At 67.8% G+C, this 18,425-nt stretch overlaps 3 protein-coding genes across 4 annotated transcripts in view; 1 reads left to right on the forward strand and 2 right to left on the reverse strand.

Moving 5' to 3' along the window:
- Positions 1 to 3,837: 3,837 nt before the first annotated feature.
- Positions 3,838 to 13,079, reverse strand: EEF1AKMT4 (EEF1A lysine methyltransferase 4). Its single transcript, XM_090050578.1, has 3 exons — positions 12,875 to 13,079; positions 10,095 to 10,378; positions 3,838 to 4,305 (listed from the first exon to the last, which is right to left on the reverse strand). The coding sequence occupies exons 1-3, from the start codon at positions 13,020 to 13,022 to the stop codon at positions 4,012 to 4,014; spliced, it is 726 nt and encodes a 241-aa protein (XP_089906704.1). The 5' UTR covers positions 13,023 to 13,079; the 3' UTR covers positions 3,838 to 4,011.
- ALG3 (ALG3 alpha-1,3- mannosyltransferase) lies at positions 11,199 to 16,316 on the forward strand. Of its 2 annotated transcripts, none has more exons than XM_090050574.1 (9): positions 11,199 to 12,231; positions 13,638 to 13,737; positions 13,813 to 13,960; positions 14,049 to 14,209; positions 14,401 to 14,521; positions 14,971 to 15,176; positions 15,352 to 15,428; positions 15,595 to 15,739; positions 15,920 to 16,316. In XM_090050574.1, exons 2-9 carry the CDS (start codon positions 13,664 to 13,666, stop codon positions 16,101 to 16,103), a joined length of 1,116 nt encoding a protein of 371 aa, XP_089906700.1. In that variant the 5' UTR covers positions 11,199 to 12,231; positions 13,638 to 13,663; the 3' UTR covers positions 16,104 to 16,316. The 2 variants fall into 2 exon arrangements, with proteins under 2 accessions (XP_089906700.1, XP_089906699.1); XM_090050573.1 differs by lacking the exon at positions 11,199 to 12,231 and adding an exon at positions 13,233 to 13,519.
- A 228-nt stretch (positions 16,317 to 16,544) lies between these two features.
- The window catches only part of VWA5B2 (von Willebrand factor A domain containing 5B2), a 31,522-nt gene continuing 29,641 nt past the window's right edge, over positions 16,545 to 18,425 (reverse strand). The window contains exons 20-22 of the mRNA XM_090050568.1: positions 18,245 to 18,314; positions 17,860 to 17,968; positions 16,545 to 17,491 (exon numbers count right to left, since the gene is read on the reverse strand). Coding sequence (XP_089906694.1) covers positions 16,835 to 17,491; positions 17,860 to 17,968; positions 18,245 to 18,314 — 836 coding nt within the window. The 3' untranslated portion in view covers positions 16,545 to 16,834. The remainder of the gene's footprint in view (positions 17,492 to 17,859; positions 17,969 to 18,244; positions 18,315 to 18,425) is intronic.

Below are 18,425 nucleotides of genomic sequence, written 5' to 3' on the forward strand. Positions count from 1 at the left end.
AGGGGCTCTTCCCTCCCACATGGCCCTAGACAATAGCCCCATACCAAGGCACTGCCAGGCTTCACCCTCATCTCCCTGCCAGTGCCACGAGCAGAGGGCTGCCTGCCTCAGCTCCTGAGCCATCAGGTCTGACACAGGCAGGGGCTCTTCAGGCATTACTGGTGGGCAGGAGGGGGACTCTCCATGCTGGGGTCCCTGGGCTGGCAGGTGGTGCCATCCAGGCTGGCAGGACTGGGATGAGAGCTGACCTGTGCCCAGCAGCCCCTTCTGCTCAGGGGACTCCAGCTTCATAGCCCACAGCTGCTGGGGAGCTCTGCCCTATGACAGCGGTGGGGGAGGCACTGTGACATGCCCACACGTTTTGCACACACTAGAGGGGCACCAAAGGCTGTCGGCTCCTGGGGAAAGTCACTGGGGTGCCCATGTACAGCCCCAAGCACAGCAGGGCCCTGACCCCTGCCCATACCATCTACCCCCAGGCTCAGGCTGCGGCGGTGCCCGAGTGCCCATCACCCTGTCTCCACCCCATGGGGCGCCCGGGGCTGGAGGGGAATTGTGTCTGCCCAGCGATGGTTTCTGAGAGGTAAGAGCCAGACAAGCTTTGAGCCCATGGGCCAGGGAAGCCCCAGCCATGAGCCCTGCACCAAGCAAGGGCTCAGCCCGGCAGGGACTCGGGCGCGGGGTGTGGGGGGCTCAGCCCGGCAGGGATGCGGGCACAGGGTGTGGGGGGATCAGCCCAGCAGGGACGCCGGTGTGGGGGGCTCAGCCCGGCAGGGACGCGGGCGCGGGGTGTGGGGGGCTCAGCCCGGCAGAGATGCGGGCGCAGGGTGTGGGGGGCTCAACCCGGCAGGGACGCCGGTGTGGGAAGCTCAGCCCAGCAGGGACACGGGCACGGGGTGTGGGGGGCTCAGCCCGGCAGGGATGCCAGTGTGGGGAGCTCAGCCTGGCAGGGATGTGGGCACGGGCTCTGGGGGGCTCAGCCAGGCAGGGACGCGGGCGCGGGGTGTGGGGGGATCAGCCCAGCAGGGACGCAGGCGCGGGATGTGGGGGGCTCAGCCCAGCAGGGACGCCAGTGTTAGGGGCTCAGCCCGGCAGGGACGCGGGCGCGGGCTCTGGGGGACTCAGCCCAGCAGGGACGCAGGCGCGGGGTGGGGGGGGCTCAGCCCGGCAGGGATGTGGGCACAGGGTGTGGGGGGCTCAGTCCAGCAGGGACGCGGGCACGGGGTGTGGGGGGGCTCAGCCCGGCAGGGATGCCAGTGTGGGGGGCTCATCCCGGCAGGGACACGGGCGCAGGGTGTGGGGGGATCAGCCCAGCAGGGATGTGGGCACGGGGTGGGGGGCGCTCAGCCCGGCAGAGATGCGGGTGCAGGGTGTGGGGGGCTCAGCCCGGCAGGGATGCCAGTGTGGGGGGCTCAGCCTGGCAGGGATGTGGGCACGGGGTGTGGGGGGGCTCAGCCCAGCAGGGACGCAGGTGCGGGGTGTGGGGGGGCTCAGCCCGGCAGGGACACGGGCGCGGGCTCTGGGGGGCTCAGCCCAGCAGGGACGCGGGCGCGGGGTGTGGGGGGGCTCAGCCCGGCAGGGACGCGGGCACGGGCTCTGGGGGGCTCAGCCAGGCAGGGACGCGGGCACGGGGTGTGGGGGGGGCTCAGCCCGGCAGGGACGTGGGTGCGGGCTCTGGGGGGCTCAGCCCGGCAGGGACGCGGGTGCGGGGTGTGGGGGGCTCAGCCCGGCAGGGACGCGGGCGCGGGGTGTGGGGGACTCAGCCCAGCAGGGACGCCAGTGTCGGGGGCTCAGCCCGGCAGGGACGCGGGCGCGGGCTCTGGGGGGCTCAGCCCGGCAGGGACGCGGCGCGGGGTGTGGGGGGGGCTCAGCCCGGCGGGGACGCGGGTGCGGGGGGCTCAGCCCCACAGGGATGCGGGCAGCGGCTCCTCCAGGCACGGCTGTTGAGCTGCAGCGCTCGGAGGCGGCGGGGAAGCCTCCCGGTGCGGCCCCGCCGGCCCTGCCCTGCCTCCTCGTGCGGCCCCGCCGGCTCCCGGCCCCGCAGCCGCAGCGATGTCGGTCGGGGCGGCGCGGGCCGGTGCGCAGGGCCCGGAGCAGCCTCGTCACGCGTGGGCGGCGGCGCCGCTCCCACCCGCGGCTGCGGCAGCTCTCACAAGGCGCCTGTGCCTGCGTGTGTGCATGTGTAGGTGTGGGCGCGTGCATGTGCACAGGTGTGCGTTTGCACACTGTATGCATGTTTGGGTGTGCGCACGCTCGTGCATGTATGTCTGTGCACACGTGTATGTGTGAGTGTGTTTGCATGTGTGTGTGTGTGCATGTGAGCCATGGTGGGAGCCAGCCAGTGTGTCTTGGAGCTGGCGCTGCCCCGGCGTGCTCCCAGCTCCGTGGGCACAGGCTCCTGCATGGTGGCCCTGGTCCTGGCCCCTGGGCACCACAGCCAGGAGCACGCAGACGCAGGGAGCAGATGGGGGCGCAAGTCCTGCTTTGCCCAGGGGCTTGGGGGCAGAGAAGTGGGGCTGCAGGGCTGCCATGTGCCATGTTCCCGTGCACACTCCAGGCACGGGGTCTCAGCCCTGTCTTCCCCGTGTTGGGAAAAGCCGCCCCTCCGCTGAGCTGCGCAGGTGCAGGCCTGCATGCGCGGGTGCTGACTGGGCCACTTGGGTCTGTTCTGTGACCCAGGGACTGGCACCCAGGGGGCACCAGGCCAGGGGAGCACAGTCATCCAGCCGGAGGGGAGGGGGATGGCCCAAGCCCCAGGGCCAGGCTGGGTCTGGCTCAGGTCAGGAGAGGGGTCCCAGCCTTGGGGACAGAGGGATCACCCACCCCCTCCCACAGTGGGTGCCGCCAGGACCAGCCTCTCCATGACCTGGCCCAGCTCTCCCCTGCTGCAGGGGTGCTGGAAACGGGTGGAGGGGATTGATGGAGGGGCTGGTGCTAGCCCCCTCTGTGCCCCACCAAACCAGGCCAGGCCAGACTGAGGCCAGGGCTGCCTCACACTGCTGCAGGAGGCCTGTGGGCCACTGCAGGGCAGGCTCCTGCCCCTCCCCTGCGCACAGGACCGATGGAGGGGATGAATGATTCAGGGATGCTCTGGCAGCTCCATTACCAGCCACCTAGTGCAGGGGCCTGGCGAGACTCCAGCAGGGCTCAGCCTAGGGTGGCAGCAGGCACAGACGAACCAAGGCACTGGGCTGGGAGCTCACTGGGGCACACAGCCCCGGGCAGAGCTGGTGCCCACTGGTGCCCCACAGAGCCTGCATGCTGGGCAATGCTCTTGGCAGCAAGGACAGGGCCAGAAGCTGCAGGGTCTGGTGCCACCCCCCCCAGTCGAGCTGGGCACTCGGGGCAACTGTAGGTGCCTCACAAAATGGGGCTGCCCACCCCAGCCCAGGCTCTGGGCACCCTTCGGCCTGCAAAGGCCCCCTACCAGCCCCAGGAGAGAGGGATCATGGGCGTGCCCTGCTACCTACCTCTCTGCCCCCCACCCAGGGCTCCAGCCAGAGCAGCCTTCACCTGTGCACGCCCTGACGCCACGTGGACTGGCTGAATCCAAGCACAGCTCCCGGCTACGCACCAGATCTCGCCTGACCCCCTAGCACACACGGGCGGAGCTCAGCCTGGGCCCGGCAGGCACAGCCAGGCTGCAGCCACCTTACCCCAGAGCAAGCTGTGCCCCGGGCCCCAGAGCAGCCCACCAGGCCAGACCTCCATGGGAGCCCAGGGTGGGGTGGGCAAGGGGACACAGGGACCTTTCAGAAATGGGAGAAAGCCCCAGCAGCAAAGACCCCCCCCCCCACCCCACATCCATCCACAGCAGGACACAGGGTCGAGCTGGGGGACATCAGAAAAGAAACCTGCTTTATTGAGCTGGCTGCAAAGTCCAACCCCAAACCAGGGTCCCAGTGGGCACTGGGATCCAGCGACAGGCAAGGCACAGAGGTGGGGCTGGGCTCTGGCCCTTGGCACGTGGTCCGACAGCTGCAGTCAGTCCTGTGGGCACAGCCCCTCGCCTCACAGCTCGATGGCATAGAGGAAGTCCTCGGTGTCAGCCACGGGGCTGGGGGGCGGCTGAGGCGGCCTGGTGGGGCAGGGAGGCTCGTGGAGGCTGCGGCCCAGTGCCAGGTCAGCGGGCGCCAGGGCCTGGCCCTTGACCATGGTGTAGAGGAAGTAGTGGAAGGCGGTGCCGTAGGTCTCATGGCGCAGGGACCAGCCGTAGGCCGGCTGCGCGTAGTGCGGCTTCCGGAAGTGCGGCTGCGCAAAGCTGATGGACACGAAGCGCCCACCGGGCCGCAGCACCCGGCTCACCTGCAAGGGGAAGCAAGACCATGACTGCCCGGCAGAGCCCCCGGGCCGTGCCCACCCCTGCTCCGAGGCTTCCCAGCCTGGTGACCTATTGGGCTGCTTCCCACCTTCCCCCAGCTCCCCTGCTTGCAGCCAGTCTCCCTCAGCCCCAGCTCTACAGGCTGCCAGGAGACCAGGGCTGGGAGTACAGCCACTTGCTCCATCGAGTCACACCAAGGCTGCAGCCCCTGGAGCCCAATCCCATGGGCACCGCAGGCATCGCCCCACGACTCCTACACACAAGCCAGAAACACCTCGGGGGGAAGGAGGGGCCCATTCCCCTGGCTTCTCCCCCGCTCCCAGCCCCAGTGCCAGCTCCCTCCAGCCTGGGCCCAGGCTGCTTGAGGCAGGGAGGACTCGACCCTTTTAATCATCCTCCCCTGGCTGGGACTAAGCTCCCACTAATAGGATGGAAAAGAACATCAATTTTCCTGCCTGGCTTTGCCCAATGTCAGAGGCAGCGGCGGGCAGCACCAGCGTGCTCGGCATGCTAAGGGGCACAGGGCGGAGCAGAGCGGAGCAGGCAGAGCCCCCCGCACCGCGCTGCCGGCTGGGGACTCCCCCGCACTCGCTGCCCGGGCCCGTGGCAGGCGGGGGGAGCAGGGGGGCTGGATGTCCTTCGGTGCTCATGACTCACGGCCTGGCAGAAGCAGCTGCAGAGCTGCGGGGGGGGGGGAGCAGGGGGCTCTGCAGCAGGCGGGGGCGGCAGAGACAGCAGAGCTCCAGCAGCGCCCCCATGATCACACAGCCACCCCCCCGCCCATGCATGGCCAGGCCGCCCCCTCCCTATCTGATACGGAAGGGAAGGGAGGATATGGGGGCCCCAGTGGTGGGACCGGAGCAGAGAGGAGGTGCCAGTGCCGCACCCGTGCTCCCAGCGGGGGCATCTGGGGGCTCCCTGGGTGGAAGCCCACCAGGCTGGAAAGTGCCAGGCTCACCCTGCCCCTTGCCCACAGCCCAGGAGCACCCTGCAGCAGCCGGGACCTCTTCCCTTGCAGAGGCCTGGAAGCCCCGGCAGGAAGGGGCGCCCGAGCTCTGCCTGGGTCCGCGTCGCCTTGGGCTGGTCTCAGGAGCCCCAAGCCCATGTCTCTGCCCCTCGCCACACGGGAGGAGGTTTTGCAGTCCCTTTCCTCAGCTCCCTGCCTGCACCCCTCCCACACAACACCCCAGCAGGGAGAGGACAAGTGCTAAGAGTCCAGGAGCCAAAGGCCTGGGATGGAGATGGGAGGAAAACAAATGCCCTCAGTCCCTGGGCAGGGCTATCCAGGGGAGCCCCAGCCCCCCATCCAGGAACCAGGGCTGGTGCTGGGATCCCTGGAAGAGGGGCAGAACCCCAGCCTGAGGTGTCAAGGCTGGGGGGTGGCACTTCCCCCAGCCACAGCGAGAAAAGAGCACGGGGCGGGACTGGGCCTGGGCACGGGCACCAGGCCCCTGGGAAGCCAAGGGGCCATTTCATCAAGGCCCAGAGTTGCCCGCAAGGCAGGGGAGGGGGTCACACAAGAGCCCCAGGAAGGAGGGGAGGGGAGAGGGGAAGCAGGGTCTGTATTGGCACTAGTCCCCTGCCCCCCCCTCCACCCCACAAGAGAGCTGCACTGGGCTCAGGCAGCAGGAAGGCCGGGAGCAGCCACAACCCATGTGGCAGAGCGGGGAGAGGACACCCGGGGGGACACCTACTGCTGCAGGGATCCCCCGGGACCCCAACCAGGCCTCCATCGCCCCTGAGCAGAGCTCTCCACAATCCGCTGGGGAAGCAGCCGTGGGGCTAGTGCCTAGGAGCCATGGGCTGAGCACAACGGGCAGAGATGAGCCGAGCGCCACGGGGCTGGGCTGGGCCAGGCCCCACAGCCCTTCTCCCCCGGCTCCCCTCCCCTCCTGCCAGCCCCAGACAGCTGATGCCTGGGGCCTGCACAGACCCTGACCCAGAGCCCAGCTGCCAGGCCAGGGACAGGAACAGAAACAGGCTGGTGAGGGCTGCGAGAGCACAAAAGACCCCGTGCCCAGGAGAGCGGCACGTGCCCCAGTGAGCACTGGGTGTGAGTTGGTGCTGGTGCGCACATGCCCAGCTCTGTGCTCACCGCTACCCCCAGTTCCTCTCAAGAAGGGCTGAGGCAGCTGTTCACACCCACGAAGTAGGCAGCCAGGTGCTGGCAGGGAGGTTTGGCACTGAGGTGGGCTCCCAAGCCGAGATGGGGCAGAGCCCTGTGGACTTAGGGTGGTGGCGGCAGTGCCCAGCTTAGGAACAAGCTCCTCCAGAAGCCAGGAGGAAAAGAGACCTCCCCTGGCTCCCGGCTCCTCTGATTCAAAGTCGTCTTGGCCTCAGCTCCCCCAGGACGTGCCTCCCCAGAGCAGCAGTGCCGTAGCCAGACCGAGCCCCCCGTCCACCAGACCGCGGAGCTGGAAGGAGCCAAGCCTGGACCTGACCTTACAGCACAGAAAGGAGAATGACCCCAGCAATCCCAGGGCTCCACGCAACTGTCCTGGGGGCAGACACAGGCAGCAAGGCAGGGGGATGGGACTCCTGGCCCCCTGAACATCAGCTGGGGAGTGGGGGCCCTGCAAAGACATGGGGAAGGTCCCACTGGGGGGAGATGCCAGGAGGGAGAAGTTGGAGGAGCACGGGGCAGGAGTGGGCAAGAGAGACCATGGGGAGGAACAGTGATGGGGCAGGGTTTGCAACAGGCTATGGCTGCGCTTGCCAAGGCCTCCCCCTCACCTCCCAGGGCCAGGAGGGACCGGTGCTGGGCTGGACAGACCCTGCCTGGGCTTCCTCGCCCAGGGAGGTCCCTGTCCTGCACAAGGCTCCAGCCCTGGAGCAGAGCTGGGGGGTGCAGTCTAGATGCTGCAACGCCGGGTTTGAAGGCCAGGGAGCTGGGAGACGCTGGGGGCTGCAGGGATTGAGCTGAAGATTAGCAGCTAAATCCCTCCAGCTGGGCCAAGAGACAGAGTCAGACAGCACCTCAGCCAGCGCGGGCTTGGTAAGGGGGCCCTGGGGCAGCAACACGACGCAATGGGAAACAAATGTAGGGCAGACCCCAGCGCGAGCCCAAGTCCAGCCCTGGCAAGGAGAGAATCAGACCAGACAGAGCCCCTTCACTCTCCACCCAGTCCCCAGGCAGTGCCTGCAAGCTAACTTTGTCGGGCAACAGGGGCACAAGAACCGCCCTGGCCTGTCCTAGCACGCGCACAGCCCCGCCAGCACGGTGCCAGCAGGAACCAAGCAGCAAGCGTGCATCTCCAGCCCTCCCGCCCTGCTGCTCCCCCCCACCCCGGCCAGGGGCCCCAGCCCAGCCCAGCTAAGGGAACAGGGATCCCTCTGCCCTCCCAGCCTTTCACGCTGCCCCCAGCTGCATCAGACCAAAAGACGGCAGCAAGGCTGTAAAGCCCGGGTGGGGGCTGGGCCTCCTCTTTCATATAGTCAATTTACTTTTGCATCACCAGTTCGCTGCTGGGCTACTGCTGAGCCTTCGTGGTCTTCTCCAGAAGGAAATGACTGACCCCCTGCCGGGCTCCCTGGCACCATTGCTGCTACCCATCCCTGCAGCACGCGCGGCTTTGTCCCCTCACCCACCTACGATCTCGCTCCTGGGGCACCAGGGCGCCGGGACCTGCCGCCCACGCCCAGCCTTCCCCCAGCTGCCAGCCCGCTGCCCGGCTCCCCACGGGACTGAGCCCCGGAGCTGGCACCGGGGGCAGCAGGCTGAGCAGAGTGCCTCCGATCCACGGGGACCAGCCAGCACCGAGCCCCCGGCTCTGGATGCAGAAGGGAAGCGGAGACCACCCTGACAAGGCGAAGGTGTGGAGGGTCCCAGGCGACACGGCCAAGCTCTCAGCTGCAGGGCCATGGGACCCGGGTGTCACCCCCGGTGCAAGGATGCCCGGTCTGGGGCAGGGAGGAGGGCAGTAGCAGAGCCCAGCCGGATGAGACTGGGGTGAGAGGACCCCACCAGGGATGGACTGCGCCCACGAAGAGCCCAGCTCAGAGCAGGGCAGGGCGGAGGGAAACCGGGGGGGGTCCTGCCGCCAGCCGGGGAGCATCCAGCACATGGCGGCCCAGCCCCCACCCCACCTGATCTCACTCCAGCGCCGGCTGCTGTGGTCGCATCTCCCCCCTCACGCCAATTAATAAGGGCCTGGAGGCATTACCCGTCCCCATGGTAATGTCACTGCCTAGTCAATACTGACGAGGGTTGCCATGGCAACCGGGGAGCATGAGCCAGGCAGATCTCCCTCAACAACGGGGACCCCAGCTAATGAGAGCGGGGGGGGGGGGGCTGGCTTCCAGTGCTGCCTGGGGGCAGGGCGCAGCCGCTCACCCCATGGGGCACGGCCCCCACTGCCGCCCAGTCCAACCCAGGCGCTGGGGCCCTGCCCAAGGGCCGAGGCCGGGGCCATCCCCCCCCCAAGGCCATGAAACTGGGCCCAACACCCCATGAGACAGGACAACAACACGTGAGCCCCTGGGCGAGACAGACGGCAGGGCTGGGCACTGCTCCAGCACCCCTGCCCCACGGAGAACCAGCAAGGGGGTGGGCACCAGCAGGCAGCAGTGCCCAGCCGAGGTCACTGCAGCCAGGGCAGGGGCCCAGCCTGGGCCCGCACCCCGCTCAGGTCCCCCAGCTGCCCGGGGAAGGATCCTGGCCATGCACAGCCCCAGTGGCCCCCCAGCTCCGCCCCAGCCTTGAGGCAAGGGCTGATCCCCAGGCATGCAGCCACCTCTGCCCCCACCTCCACCCCAGGCTTCCCCAGTGCCCCCCGCCCCAGCAGGCAGGCGTGAGATGCTGCAGACCTGTCACCATGGCAACCCCAATGAGTCAGGCTGCAGGGACGGGCGATGACAGGGACCAGGAATTTCACACCTTCCCCTGCAGAAAATGCAGCATTGGGGAGCCGGACCCTATGGGCATGGGGGGGGCAGCACTGCCAGGGCCCCTCGCTGCCAACCTGCAGCCCCAGCATTGCTCCCTGACACATGGATGTGCTCATGGCCTTCAGCCCACTGCCCCCTGCCATGCTCCCCACACCCAGCTGTGACCCCCTCCCATTGCCACCCACAACCTCCCCCCCACACCTGTCATTTGCCTCCCTGGACTGGCATAACACGGCTGGGACGCCCCGGCTGCAGCTCAGGGTGAAAGGGGAGATGACACCGACTCCCCTTCCCAGGATGAGGCCCAGCCTCAGACGTGAGGGCTCTCGCGGGCTGCGGGTGTTGCATTTGATCCCAGACCTTGCTGTTCAACTGGAGGACCCCCCCAGGAACCCAGTGGGACGTAAGCAACTGGGGTCTCCCCCACCCCCTTAGGGGCACAGGGGACACTGCAGAGGCTGGAAGAGATGCAGCCCCTATTACCAGACCCTGCAAGGGGAGGCCAAGACAGGAAGCCAGGAGAGGGCCCTCAGGGATACTGAGCCACAGGCCCAAGGCAGGCTGGCTGGGCCACCCACTGCTGACTGGCAATGGCTTCCAAGGGGCTGGAGTGAGCCCAGCTTGCCAGGGCCATGTCTGGAGGAGCTGCCACAGACACCCACCCAGCCTATTATAACTTAGCCTGACCGCACCCAGGCCTCCTCCAGCCAAGATATGCACGACCTGTTTCTATCAGGGCACCAACTACCACCGCAGCCCAGCCCAGGGAGCTGCACCAAGGTCCCCAGAGGTTGGCATCTAGTCCTTGTGGTGCCCTCACCCCTGGTGAGACACCAGCACTGCCCTGGGGCAACCGTGGGTCAGCATGGAGCCCTGACCCACTCACCTCACTCAGCACTCGGTCCAGCAGCGCTGTGGCCTGGGGCGACACATGCCAGGGGTCGGCCTCGCCAGCCACCATGGCATCCAGCACGCCCTTCTCCAGCACTACATCAAAGCTGCCATCGGGGAAGCGCAGATCACGGGCATCCATCACAATCCAGCGCAGGCCGGGGCAGTGGGCATAGCAGGCACGCATGGCTTCAATGCACACGGCCGAGTAGTCGATGCTGGTGATGTCCACGTAGCCCAGCTGGAAGAGATCATAGCTCAGCGTGCTGCTGCCACAACCTGCAGGGGCATGGGACAGCCAGGGTCAACCCTACCCTGGACCATGGCGCGGTTCCATAAACCCAAGTGAGTGCAAGACAGGGGCAGTGCCCAGCAGCCAGGAGCACGGGGTGCTCTAGCTGGTCCACCCCAGCACGCACAGGATGCCTGCAGGCACGGAGCCCTAGGGGGACCAGCTGCTCCAGCCAGCCATTAACTCTGAAGCCTACAGAGGACAACTCAATGCAGCATCATGGATTACAGTCCCGGGCACTGCAGCAGCAGATTTAGCTACTGCACCCTCCCCAGGGCATAGGGACAGCAAACCTGGAGCTCTAGCCTCAGGCACATATTTGCACACACCCCCCCAGCACCATGCAATCTATCACCCCCTCTGCCCCACCCCAGGGGCCTGCTAAGGAGCAGGACATCATATATCTGATGCAAGAACAGAGCAGACATCCAAGAGGAAGGCTCCTCTTATAGCCCCAGCAAGCAAAGCCACCTCCCCCCAGTCCCATTCATGGCAGGTGCCAGGCACAGGGACCTGCCCTCACCCCCTCCCCCCGCTCAAGGAGACGAGAGAGATCCCTCCAACAGGGCCCTGGCACGAAGCCCAACAAGTGGCGGAGAGACAGGAGGGAGCTGTAGTGACCTCTATTTTGACAGGACATCAGTGCACTCCCTCATGCGGGCATGGCGGAGGGCCTGCGGCGAGAGGGGCATGCTGGATGCCCACCCCCCTACAAGCTGGGGAGAGGCCAGAGCAGGGAAGGAAGCAGTCGGGGAGGGCCCTGGGGTCATTCCCAGACCAGCACTGCCCCCACCTCACCCAGGATCCGGCCATACTGTGGAACACCAGGGCTTCCCCAGCCCCATTCAGCAGCTCTGGGCCGCCAGGCGCTCAGGGGAGGGAGGGCCGCTACAAGCAGTCAGCAGGTTCGAATTAACTTAATTAGTGACAAAGTGGCTCATAATGAGCAGTTTGAATAGTCAGTTTTAATTACCTCGCCTGCCTTCATGCTCCATCCTGGTGTCGTGTATGTGGGCACATGCACCGCCCCCCCCTTGGGCAAGGGCAATGGAGCACAGGGATGGGGGCACAGATGGAGCACCAAGGGAGACCCAGGGACATGAACATAGGCACACACATGTGTGGGCAGAGACCCAGGGCTGTGCCTGCCCTGCTGTGGCTCCTGGCCTACGGGCAGCCGCCTGCCCTCCCCAGGGGCTTCCCCATGAACCAGCGCTGGACGATGCCCAGGGGAGAGGGAGTGGCAGAGGCTGCTCTGCCCAGGCCCGGCAGGAGGCGAGTCCAACACAGGACGCACGCACTGCAGGCAGCAGGGAGACAGGACCCTGATGCCACGCCAAGGTACAGGAGAAAGGGCAGCTCCAGGGACAGCCCCACGCCCCCTGATTCCCAACCAGCCCAGGGCTCCCTGGGCCTCCCCCAGCACAGCAGCTCCAAGGGCCCCCACACAAGCAGGGGGGAGCAGGGAGGTGTCCATGCCCGTGGCCCTGCCTGGAGCGCGTGGGGAGCAGGCCTGGGAGGGCTGCGGCAGGGAAGCGGGGCACTGGCAAGTGAGCAGATGACTGCAGCACGGCACCATCTGGCAGGACTTCCCGCACGGGGGGAGGGGTGGCCAGGCCTTTGCAGAGAGGCAGAGCTGGGGGGGTGGAGCATTAGCCCCTCAGTCAGCCCACAGTGCAGGGTAGGGGGCTCCCAGCTGAGCCGCCTCCACCCTGGAACAAGGGCACCGAGGGCAGGAGAAAGGCTCACACAGGGGGCCCCAGAAGTGGCCCCCGCCGGCAGCAGCAGGTGATAGCCCTGACCCGGGGAACACGGCTCCCCCCAGGTCGCTGGCGCCGAGGTAGGATTTGCTGGCCATTAATCACAGATCGCAGAGACTGAGCCCTAAGGGGATCAGGGATTAGGCCGCTCTGAGCCGCACCTGCCAGCCTCCCGCCCCGGGGATTAGGGAACCGGGGCCGGCGCCGCAGCTCAGCGGTCCTGGCCCTGCGCCAGGTGGGAGCACCGCCTTGCACCCCCACCCCGCGAGGCCCGGGACCCGGGGGTGCGGCAGCTGTGACTGGCACAAGGCAGCACCCAGCCAGCTGGGCCGCGCAGACCGGCTCAGGTCCCGGCTCGTGGCCTAGGGGGGCAGGGCAGCGCCGGCCAGCACCGTGCCCCGAGCGCAGCCCTCCCGCGCCTGGAAGAGCCGGCCGGGCATCGCAAGGAGCAGTCCTGGCTCCTTCCCGGGTGCCCCGAGCTCCCTCCTTGCCCCGGGAGGAGCCTGCCTCGGGGAGGGCACGGCTGCAGCAGGCAGCTCTGGACGGCGGCCCCCGCGGCACAGGCAGCCAAAGGGGCCGTGGGCAGCCCCGGGCTGGCGGTACCGACGCAGGTCCCGGCCCCGGCCCCGGGCGAGGGCTGCCCCCCGGCGGCAGCAGGACGGAGCGCGGCCCCGCCTGCCCCCGCCGTCGTTCGGCTCCAGAGTGAACGCGGGCCGCGCTCACCCAGCACGAGGACGCGGTCCCCGGGGCGCAGCTCCGGCTCCAGCTGCCGGCGGAAGCGGCCGAGGCCGCCGAGCCACTCGGCCGGGGCCGCGCCCGCCCGGTACCGCGCGTCCCAGAACCCGCGCGCCCGGTAGCGGCGCGGCTCCATGCGGGCGGGGCCGCCGCCGCCGCCGCCGCCGCCACGTGCTTCCGGGCCCACACGTGGAGCTTCCGGCGGGCGCTTCCGGGCCGGGCGCGGTGCAGCGCCCTAAAGCGTCCGGCCGGAAACCCTCCCTCCCGCGCGAGTCCCGCGGCCTCCCAGGAGCCGGCATCGACCCGGGCGCCCCCCGCGCCGCAGCCGGGCGAGCCCCGCGGCCCACTCCCGGCCCGGCCGCCGCTGCCCCCGCCGCGAGGGGCGGAACCCTCCGCGCGCGGCCGCGTTTCCCGCCGGCCCGCGGGGCGCGGGAGCCCGGGCGAAGATGGCGCCGGCGGCGGCGGCGGCGGCGCTGGGGCTGGGGCCGGGGCTGGTGCCGGGCCCGGGGTTGCGGCGCGCCTGGCGGGAGCGGCGGCGGCTGCTGCTGGAGCCGCGCTATACGCCGCTCGTGGCCGCTTGGCTCTGCCTGGCCGAGGCGGGCGTCTGCGTGTGGGTGGTGCGCAGGGCGGCCTGTGAGTGCGGGCCCGGGGCGGGGGGTGCGGCGCCCCCTCCCCTGGGGCACGGGCCCTGCCTGCCGGGCGGGGCGAGGGTGCCCTTGTCGCCGCTCACGCCCGCGCCGCCCGCCCGCAGACACGGAGATCGACTGGAAAGCCTACATGGCGGAGGTGGAGGGCGTCGCCAACGGGACCCTGGACTACACGCAGCTCAAGGGCGACACGGGGCCCCTGGTGTGAGTAGGGGCCGCGGGGCGGGGATGGGGCCGCGGGGCCGGGGCAGCCCCCTGGCAGCCTGTCTGTCCCCACAGCTACCCCGCCGGCTTCGTCTACATCTTCCTGGGGCTGTACTACGTGACGGGGCGCGGCGCCGACATCCGCCTGGCGCAGCACCTCTTCGCCGGCCTCTACCTGGCCACGCTGGTGCTCGTCTTCCGCATCTACGGCCGCACGCGGAAGGTGAGCAGGGCCACGGGGGCCGCGGGGCGGGGCGGGGCGCTCCCCTCCTCCCGGGCAGGCTGCCGACGGCGCGCGGGCCCTGGCCCAGGTGCCCCCCTACGTGTTCTTCTTCATGTGCTGCGCCTCCTACCGCGTCCACTCCATCTTCTTGCTGCGGCTCTTCAATGACCCCGTCGCCATGGCCATCCTCTTCGTGGCGGTCAACCTCTTCCTGGACGAGCGCTGGTCCTGGGGCTGCTTCTTCTTCAGGTCAGTCCCGGGGCCTCTCTTCCTCGGCCCGGCCGTGGGCATCCCCTGCAGAGCGCGCCCAGCCCAGCACGGGGCAGGGCTTTGGGCCCCCATCCCCATGTCCAGCTCCCTTTCTCTCCTTCTGCTGGGCTGTTCACCCAGGTGCAGGGTCAGCCTGCGAAGGCAGGTACTGACTGTGCCCTTGCCCCCAGCCTGGCTGTGTCAGTGAAGATGAACGTGCTGCTCTTTGCCCCGGGCCTCCTCTTCCTGCTCCTGCGGCGCTTCGGCCTCGTGGGCGCCATCCCCAAGCTGGCCATCTGCGCAGTGCTCCAGGTACGGTGCTGCCAGAGCTGCATGACTCCTGGCAGCGTGAACACTTCTAGTCGCCCCTGAAGGGCTGAATGGCAGGGGAGAGGGCCCAGGCTGCCCACCCCAGCACCAAATCTGCCCCTTTCCAGCTGGGGCCAGCCCAGCAGATCCCCCAGCCTGGGTCAGCTGCTTGTTGCTTCAACAACTGGCTTCTCCCAGCTGCAGACAGACAGGCAGAGCCAGCACTTGGCTGGGCCTGGCAGCAGCAGTAAGGCAGGGATGGCAGAGGGGAAGTCCTCAGCCAGTCCCCCATGTCGCCCTCAGTACGTATGCTCATCCTGTACCCTCAAACCCCCAGGCACAAGGCTGTGGAGCCACAGAAAGGGACAGGGGTGGGGAAGAGAGCTGCTTCCGCTGTCCCCACACCACCATCCTGACCATGGCAGTACCTGGGGGCCTGGCATGTCTCATAGGTGGTGCTGGGGCTGCCTTTCCTACTGGAGAACCCAGGTGGGTACCTGAGCCGCTCCTTTGACCTGGGCCGCCAGTTCGTCTTCAAGTGGACGGTGAACTGGCGCTTCCTGCCCGAGGAAGTTTTCCAGCACCGCGCCTTTCATGCAGCGCTGCTCGTGGCCCACCTGACCGCCCTGGCCCTGCTGGCACTGCGCCGGTGGCACAGGTGAGAGCCTGAAGCAGCTGAGCCCCAAGGTGGTGCTTGGCCCCAGCCAACAGGTCTGGGACCCCAGTCTAGCCTGCTGCTGGGTACAAAGGGGCCCAGGCTGCCTAGATACTCCGGCATTGGTGAAAGGAGCCCCACAAGGGGCAGACGTCAGTGCTGGTGCATTTCCTTGCAGGTCAGAGGAGAGCATCCTGTCCCTGCTGAGGGATCCCGCCGACAGGAAAACATCACTGCAGCCATTAACACCCAATGATATCCAGAGCTGGGGGCAGGGGATGGGAGGTGGATGGTCCTGGGGGCCACAGAGCGTCTGGGAACAGGGCCTGGCTGGGCTGGAAGGTGCCATGGGGGCAGACAGGCACTCACAGGCCTCTACTCAGCTCAGCTCCTGCTCGTAGCTTCCTTGACGGCTGTGCACAGATCATCTTTGTGCTGTTCAGCTCCAACTTTGTGGGCGTGTGCTGCAGCCGGTCCTTGCACTATCAGTTCTACGTTTGGTACTTCCACACCCTGCCCTACCTGCTGTGGGGCTCCCCTGCCAAGAAACTGGGGCACCTGCTCCGGTACATGCCCACCTCGCCCTGCCCTGTTCTGCAACACTCAAGGGGACGGGGGAATCCTTAGGGCCTCTCTACGTGGCTCGGTTCTGTTTACTTTGGCCTCGCTGCTGGGGTAGGTGGGGCTGTGGGTCGGAGTAAGGAGCGACAGGGCTGGGGGCACTGACGGGCCTGTTGCCCCTGCAGGGTTCTGGTCCTAGGCCTGATCGAGCTCTCCTGGAACACGTACCCATCCACGGTGTACAGCTCGGCCTCCCTGCACGCCTGCCACGGAGTCATCCTGCTGCAGCTCTGGTATGGCCCAACCTCCTCACCTGAACCTTGCGGCCCCCCCAGGAGAGTCGCGGCCTCCCCGAAAAAGACACAGTGAGATGGGGGCACTGGACAATGGGAACTGCTGGCTACTCTGCTTTGCTCTGCTCTGCACCTCCAGGAGCAGTGCTCTGGCTTGGACAACTATCTGCTGACTTGGCTGGCCCCACCGGAGCCAGGACTGCCCCCACAGCTTCTCTAGGGGATGGGGTCCCACCAGGGTACCAGCTCTTAGCTGGGATTCCCCCAATAAAGGTGGCAGAGCCCTGCTGCAGGCTTTCCAGCCCCTCCCTGACACTCCTGTAAGGGAGGAGCTCGCCTGCACTCTAGGGTGAGAGCTGCTGTGGTTCGGAGCCAGAACTCCTGGGGTCTATTCCTAGCATAAGGAGGGAGCATAGCTGCAGGAGCACGGGGTCCTCCACTCTGCCAGCCTCTCCCAGCCCTACCCAAGGGTGGGTAGGCAGGCAGTGCGTAGGGTCTAGCCCAGGCTGCCCCCCTTTACCCCTGCTCCTATAGAGCAAAAGGCCCTTTTACTGTCTCTTCCCCCTACCATCCATGCACTGCCAAACCCAAGGCAGAGCTAGAGCCCACATGAACGTGTACCAGGATTGCCCTGATGCCCCTATCCCCCTTGTTGCTCATGGGCTGCCCAGCTGGGCACAGACTCCCCTGGGGTAACAGTCAGAAGGGGGGTGCCCTACCCCCTCCCCCCCAGCAGTGCAAGGACAGGTGGGAACAGCTGATGGGAGCCAAGCCTCTTTATTGGGCAGGTGAGGGTGCAGCTCGGGCTCAGACACTGCCGGGGCTGTAGCAGAGCATGTTGAGCTGGATGTTCTCGTCCCAGTGGCGCAGCAGCAGGAAGAGGTGGCGCGCCGCCCCCCTCAGGGACCCCATGTCCACGCCCTCTGGGAGCTGCTGCGCCCGCAGCCATGCATCTGCTTTGGCTGCTGCCAGCTCCCACTCCACAAAAAAGCCAGCACAGCGGTGCTCCAGCCAGGCCAGCGCCACAGCTGTGGCCCAGCTGGCGCTCTCCAGGTCACCCTCCTCAGCTTCTGGCCCTGCGCCTTCCTGCAGGCTCAGGCCGGCCTCCGAGGGGGCTGGGGAATGGTCGTAGGCATCTGTCTCAGACCCACGGCCACTGTCTGGCCACACGGCCATGCTCAGTACCTCGGAGCAGGTGCTGTGGGACTGGGGCGAGCCTGGCTCTGGCACCTCCTGGCTGGGCTCCTCTCCCTCAGGGGAGGGCTGGCTGCCTACAGGCTTGGCACCACCCTCAAGGCTGCCCTTGGTGCCCAGGAGCCCCGGAGAGGGACAGGAGGCAGGGCTGAGGCTGGCGCGGTGTGAGGCATAGGGCGAGGCCCGGCGCAGGCGGTCCAGGGGGATCTGCACTGCCTCGGCGAAGCTCTCTGTCAGCTGGAAGGTGCCCGGAGCCTGCTGCAGCCGCACCTGGGATGACAGGTGAACGGTTGGGAAGGCTGGGGGGCCCTGAGGCAGCCCCTCTGCCAGCTGAGCTGGGGGCTTTGCTCATGGCTGGGGCCTGCTCCTGGGCACCACTGATGGAGGCAGCCACCCTGCGGCCTTGTGACCAGGGCAGCCTGGGATTGGGGCCATGAGCATGCAGCTGCACGCGCCACATAGGCCTTGGGAGAGTTGCTCCCTTACGGGCCTCTGTGGTGCCTGTGCCAGCTGGTGCTCACTGACACCACCCAGCGGATGCAGCTTGCGTGTGCCTGGCACTGGGGGGGGGTTCAGCTCCTTCAGGGGCTGTTGGACAGGAGCAGCGCAGAAGGGCTGGGGCAGCAGGGGGTCCTCACCAGCGGCAGGTAGTCGTGGGCAGCACGGTCGCGGGGGGGCTCGCCCTCTGGGGTCAGGCACTGTGGCCACGCTGCCAAGCCGTGTCCCCTGCGCCGGCTGAGGCTGAACCTGCCAGGGAGGAGGCTGGTTAGCACCTGCAGGCACTAGTGGATGCCCCATCACCCCCAAAGCCAGGGGGAGCCCAGCCCTGAATGGACCAACCCAAGCCCCTTAGCCAAGGCGTCCAGCATGGCCATGCTGCCCCCAGCTCATGAGACCCTACCCAGGTTCCCTCCCCATGATGCAGCCCTGGCAGGACCCGCTCCCTCCCAGAGAGGAAGGTGGCTGGGCAGAGCAGGGGGACGGGGTCCCAGCCAGCATCAGGCCTTGGGCACTGGAGCTCACCTGGAACCAACAAAGCTTTCGGCAGACTTCTGGGATCCTACGGAGTTGGCAGAGGGACTGGCCGAGGGACCTGCAATGGTAGGTGAGGAGACTAGGGGACAGCCCCGCTTGCCTGCTTCTGGCCCAGGCGGAGTGGTCCCCCTTCGGTGCCACAGCAGCTCCTTGGCCCAGGCCCCCCTGC

This window comes from Crocodylus siamensis, chromosome 6, assembly GCF_052110815.1.
Source record: "Crocodylus siamensis isolate JL-2025a chromosome 6, ASM5211081v1, whole genome shotgun sequence".
In the NCBI taxonomy this organism is placed as follows: domain Eukaryota; kingdom Metazoa; phylum Chordata; order Crocodylia; family Crocodylidae; genus Crocodylus; species Crocodylus siamensis.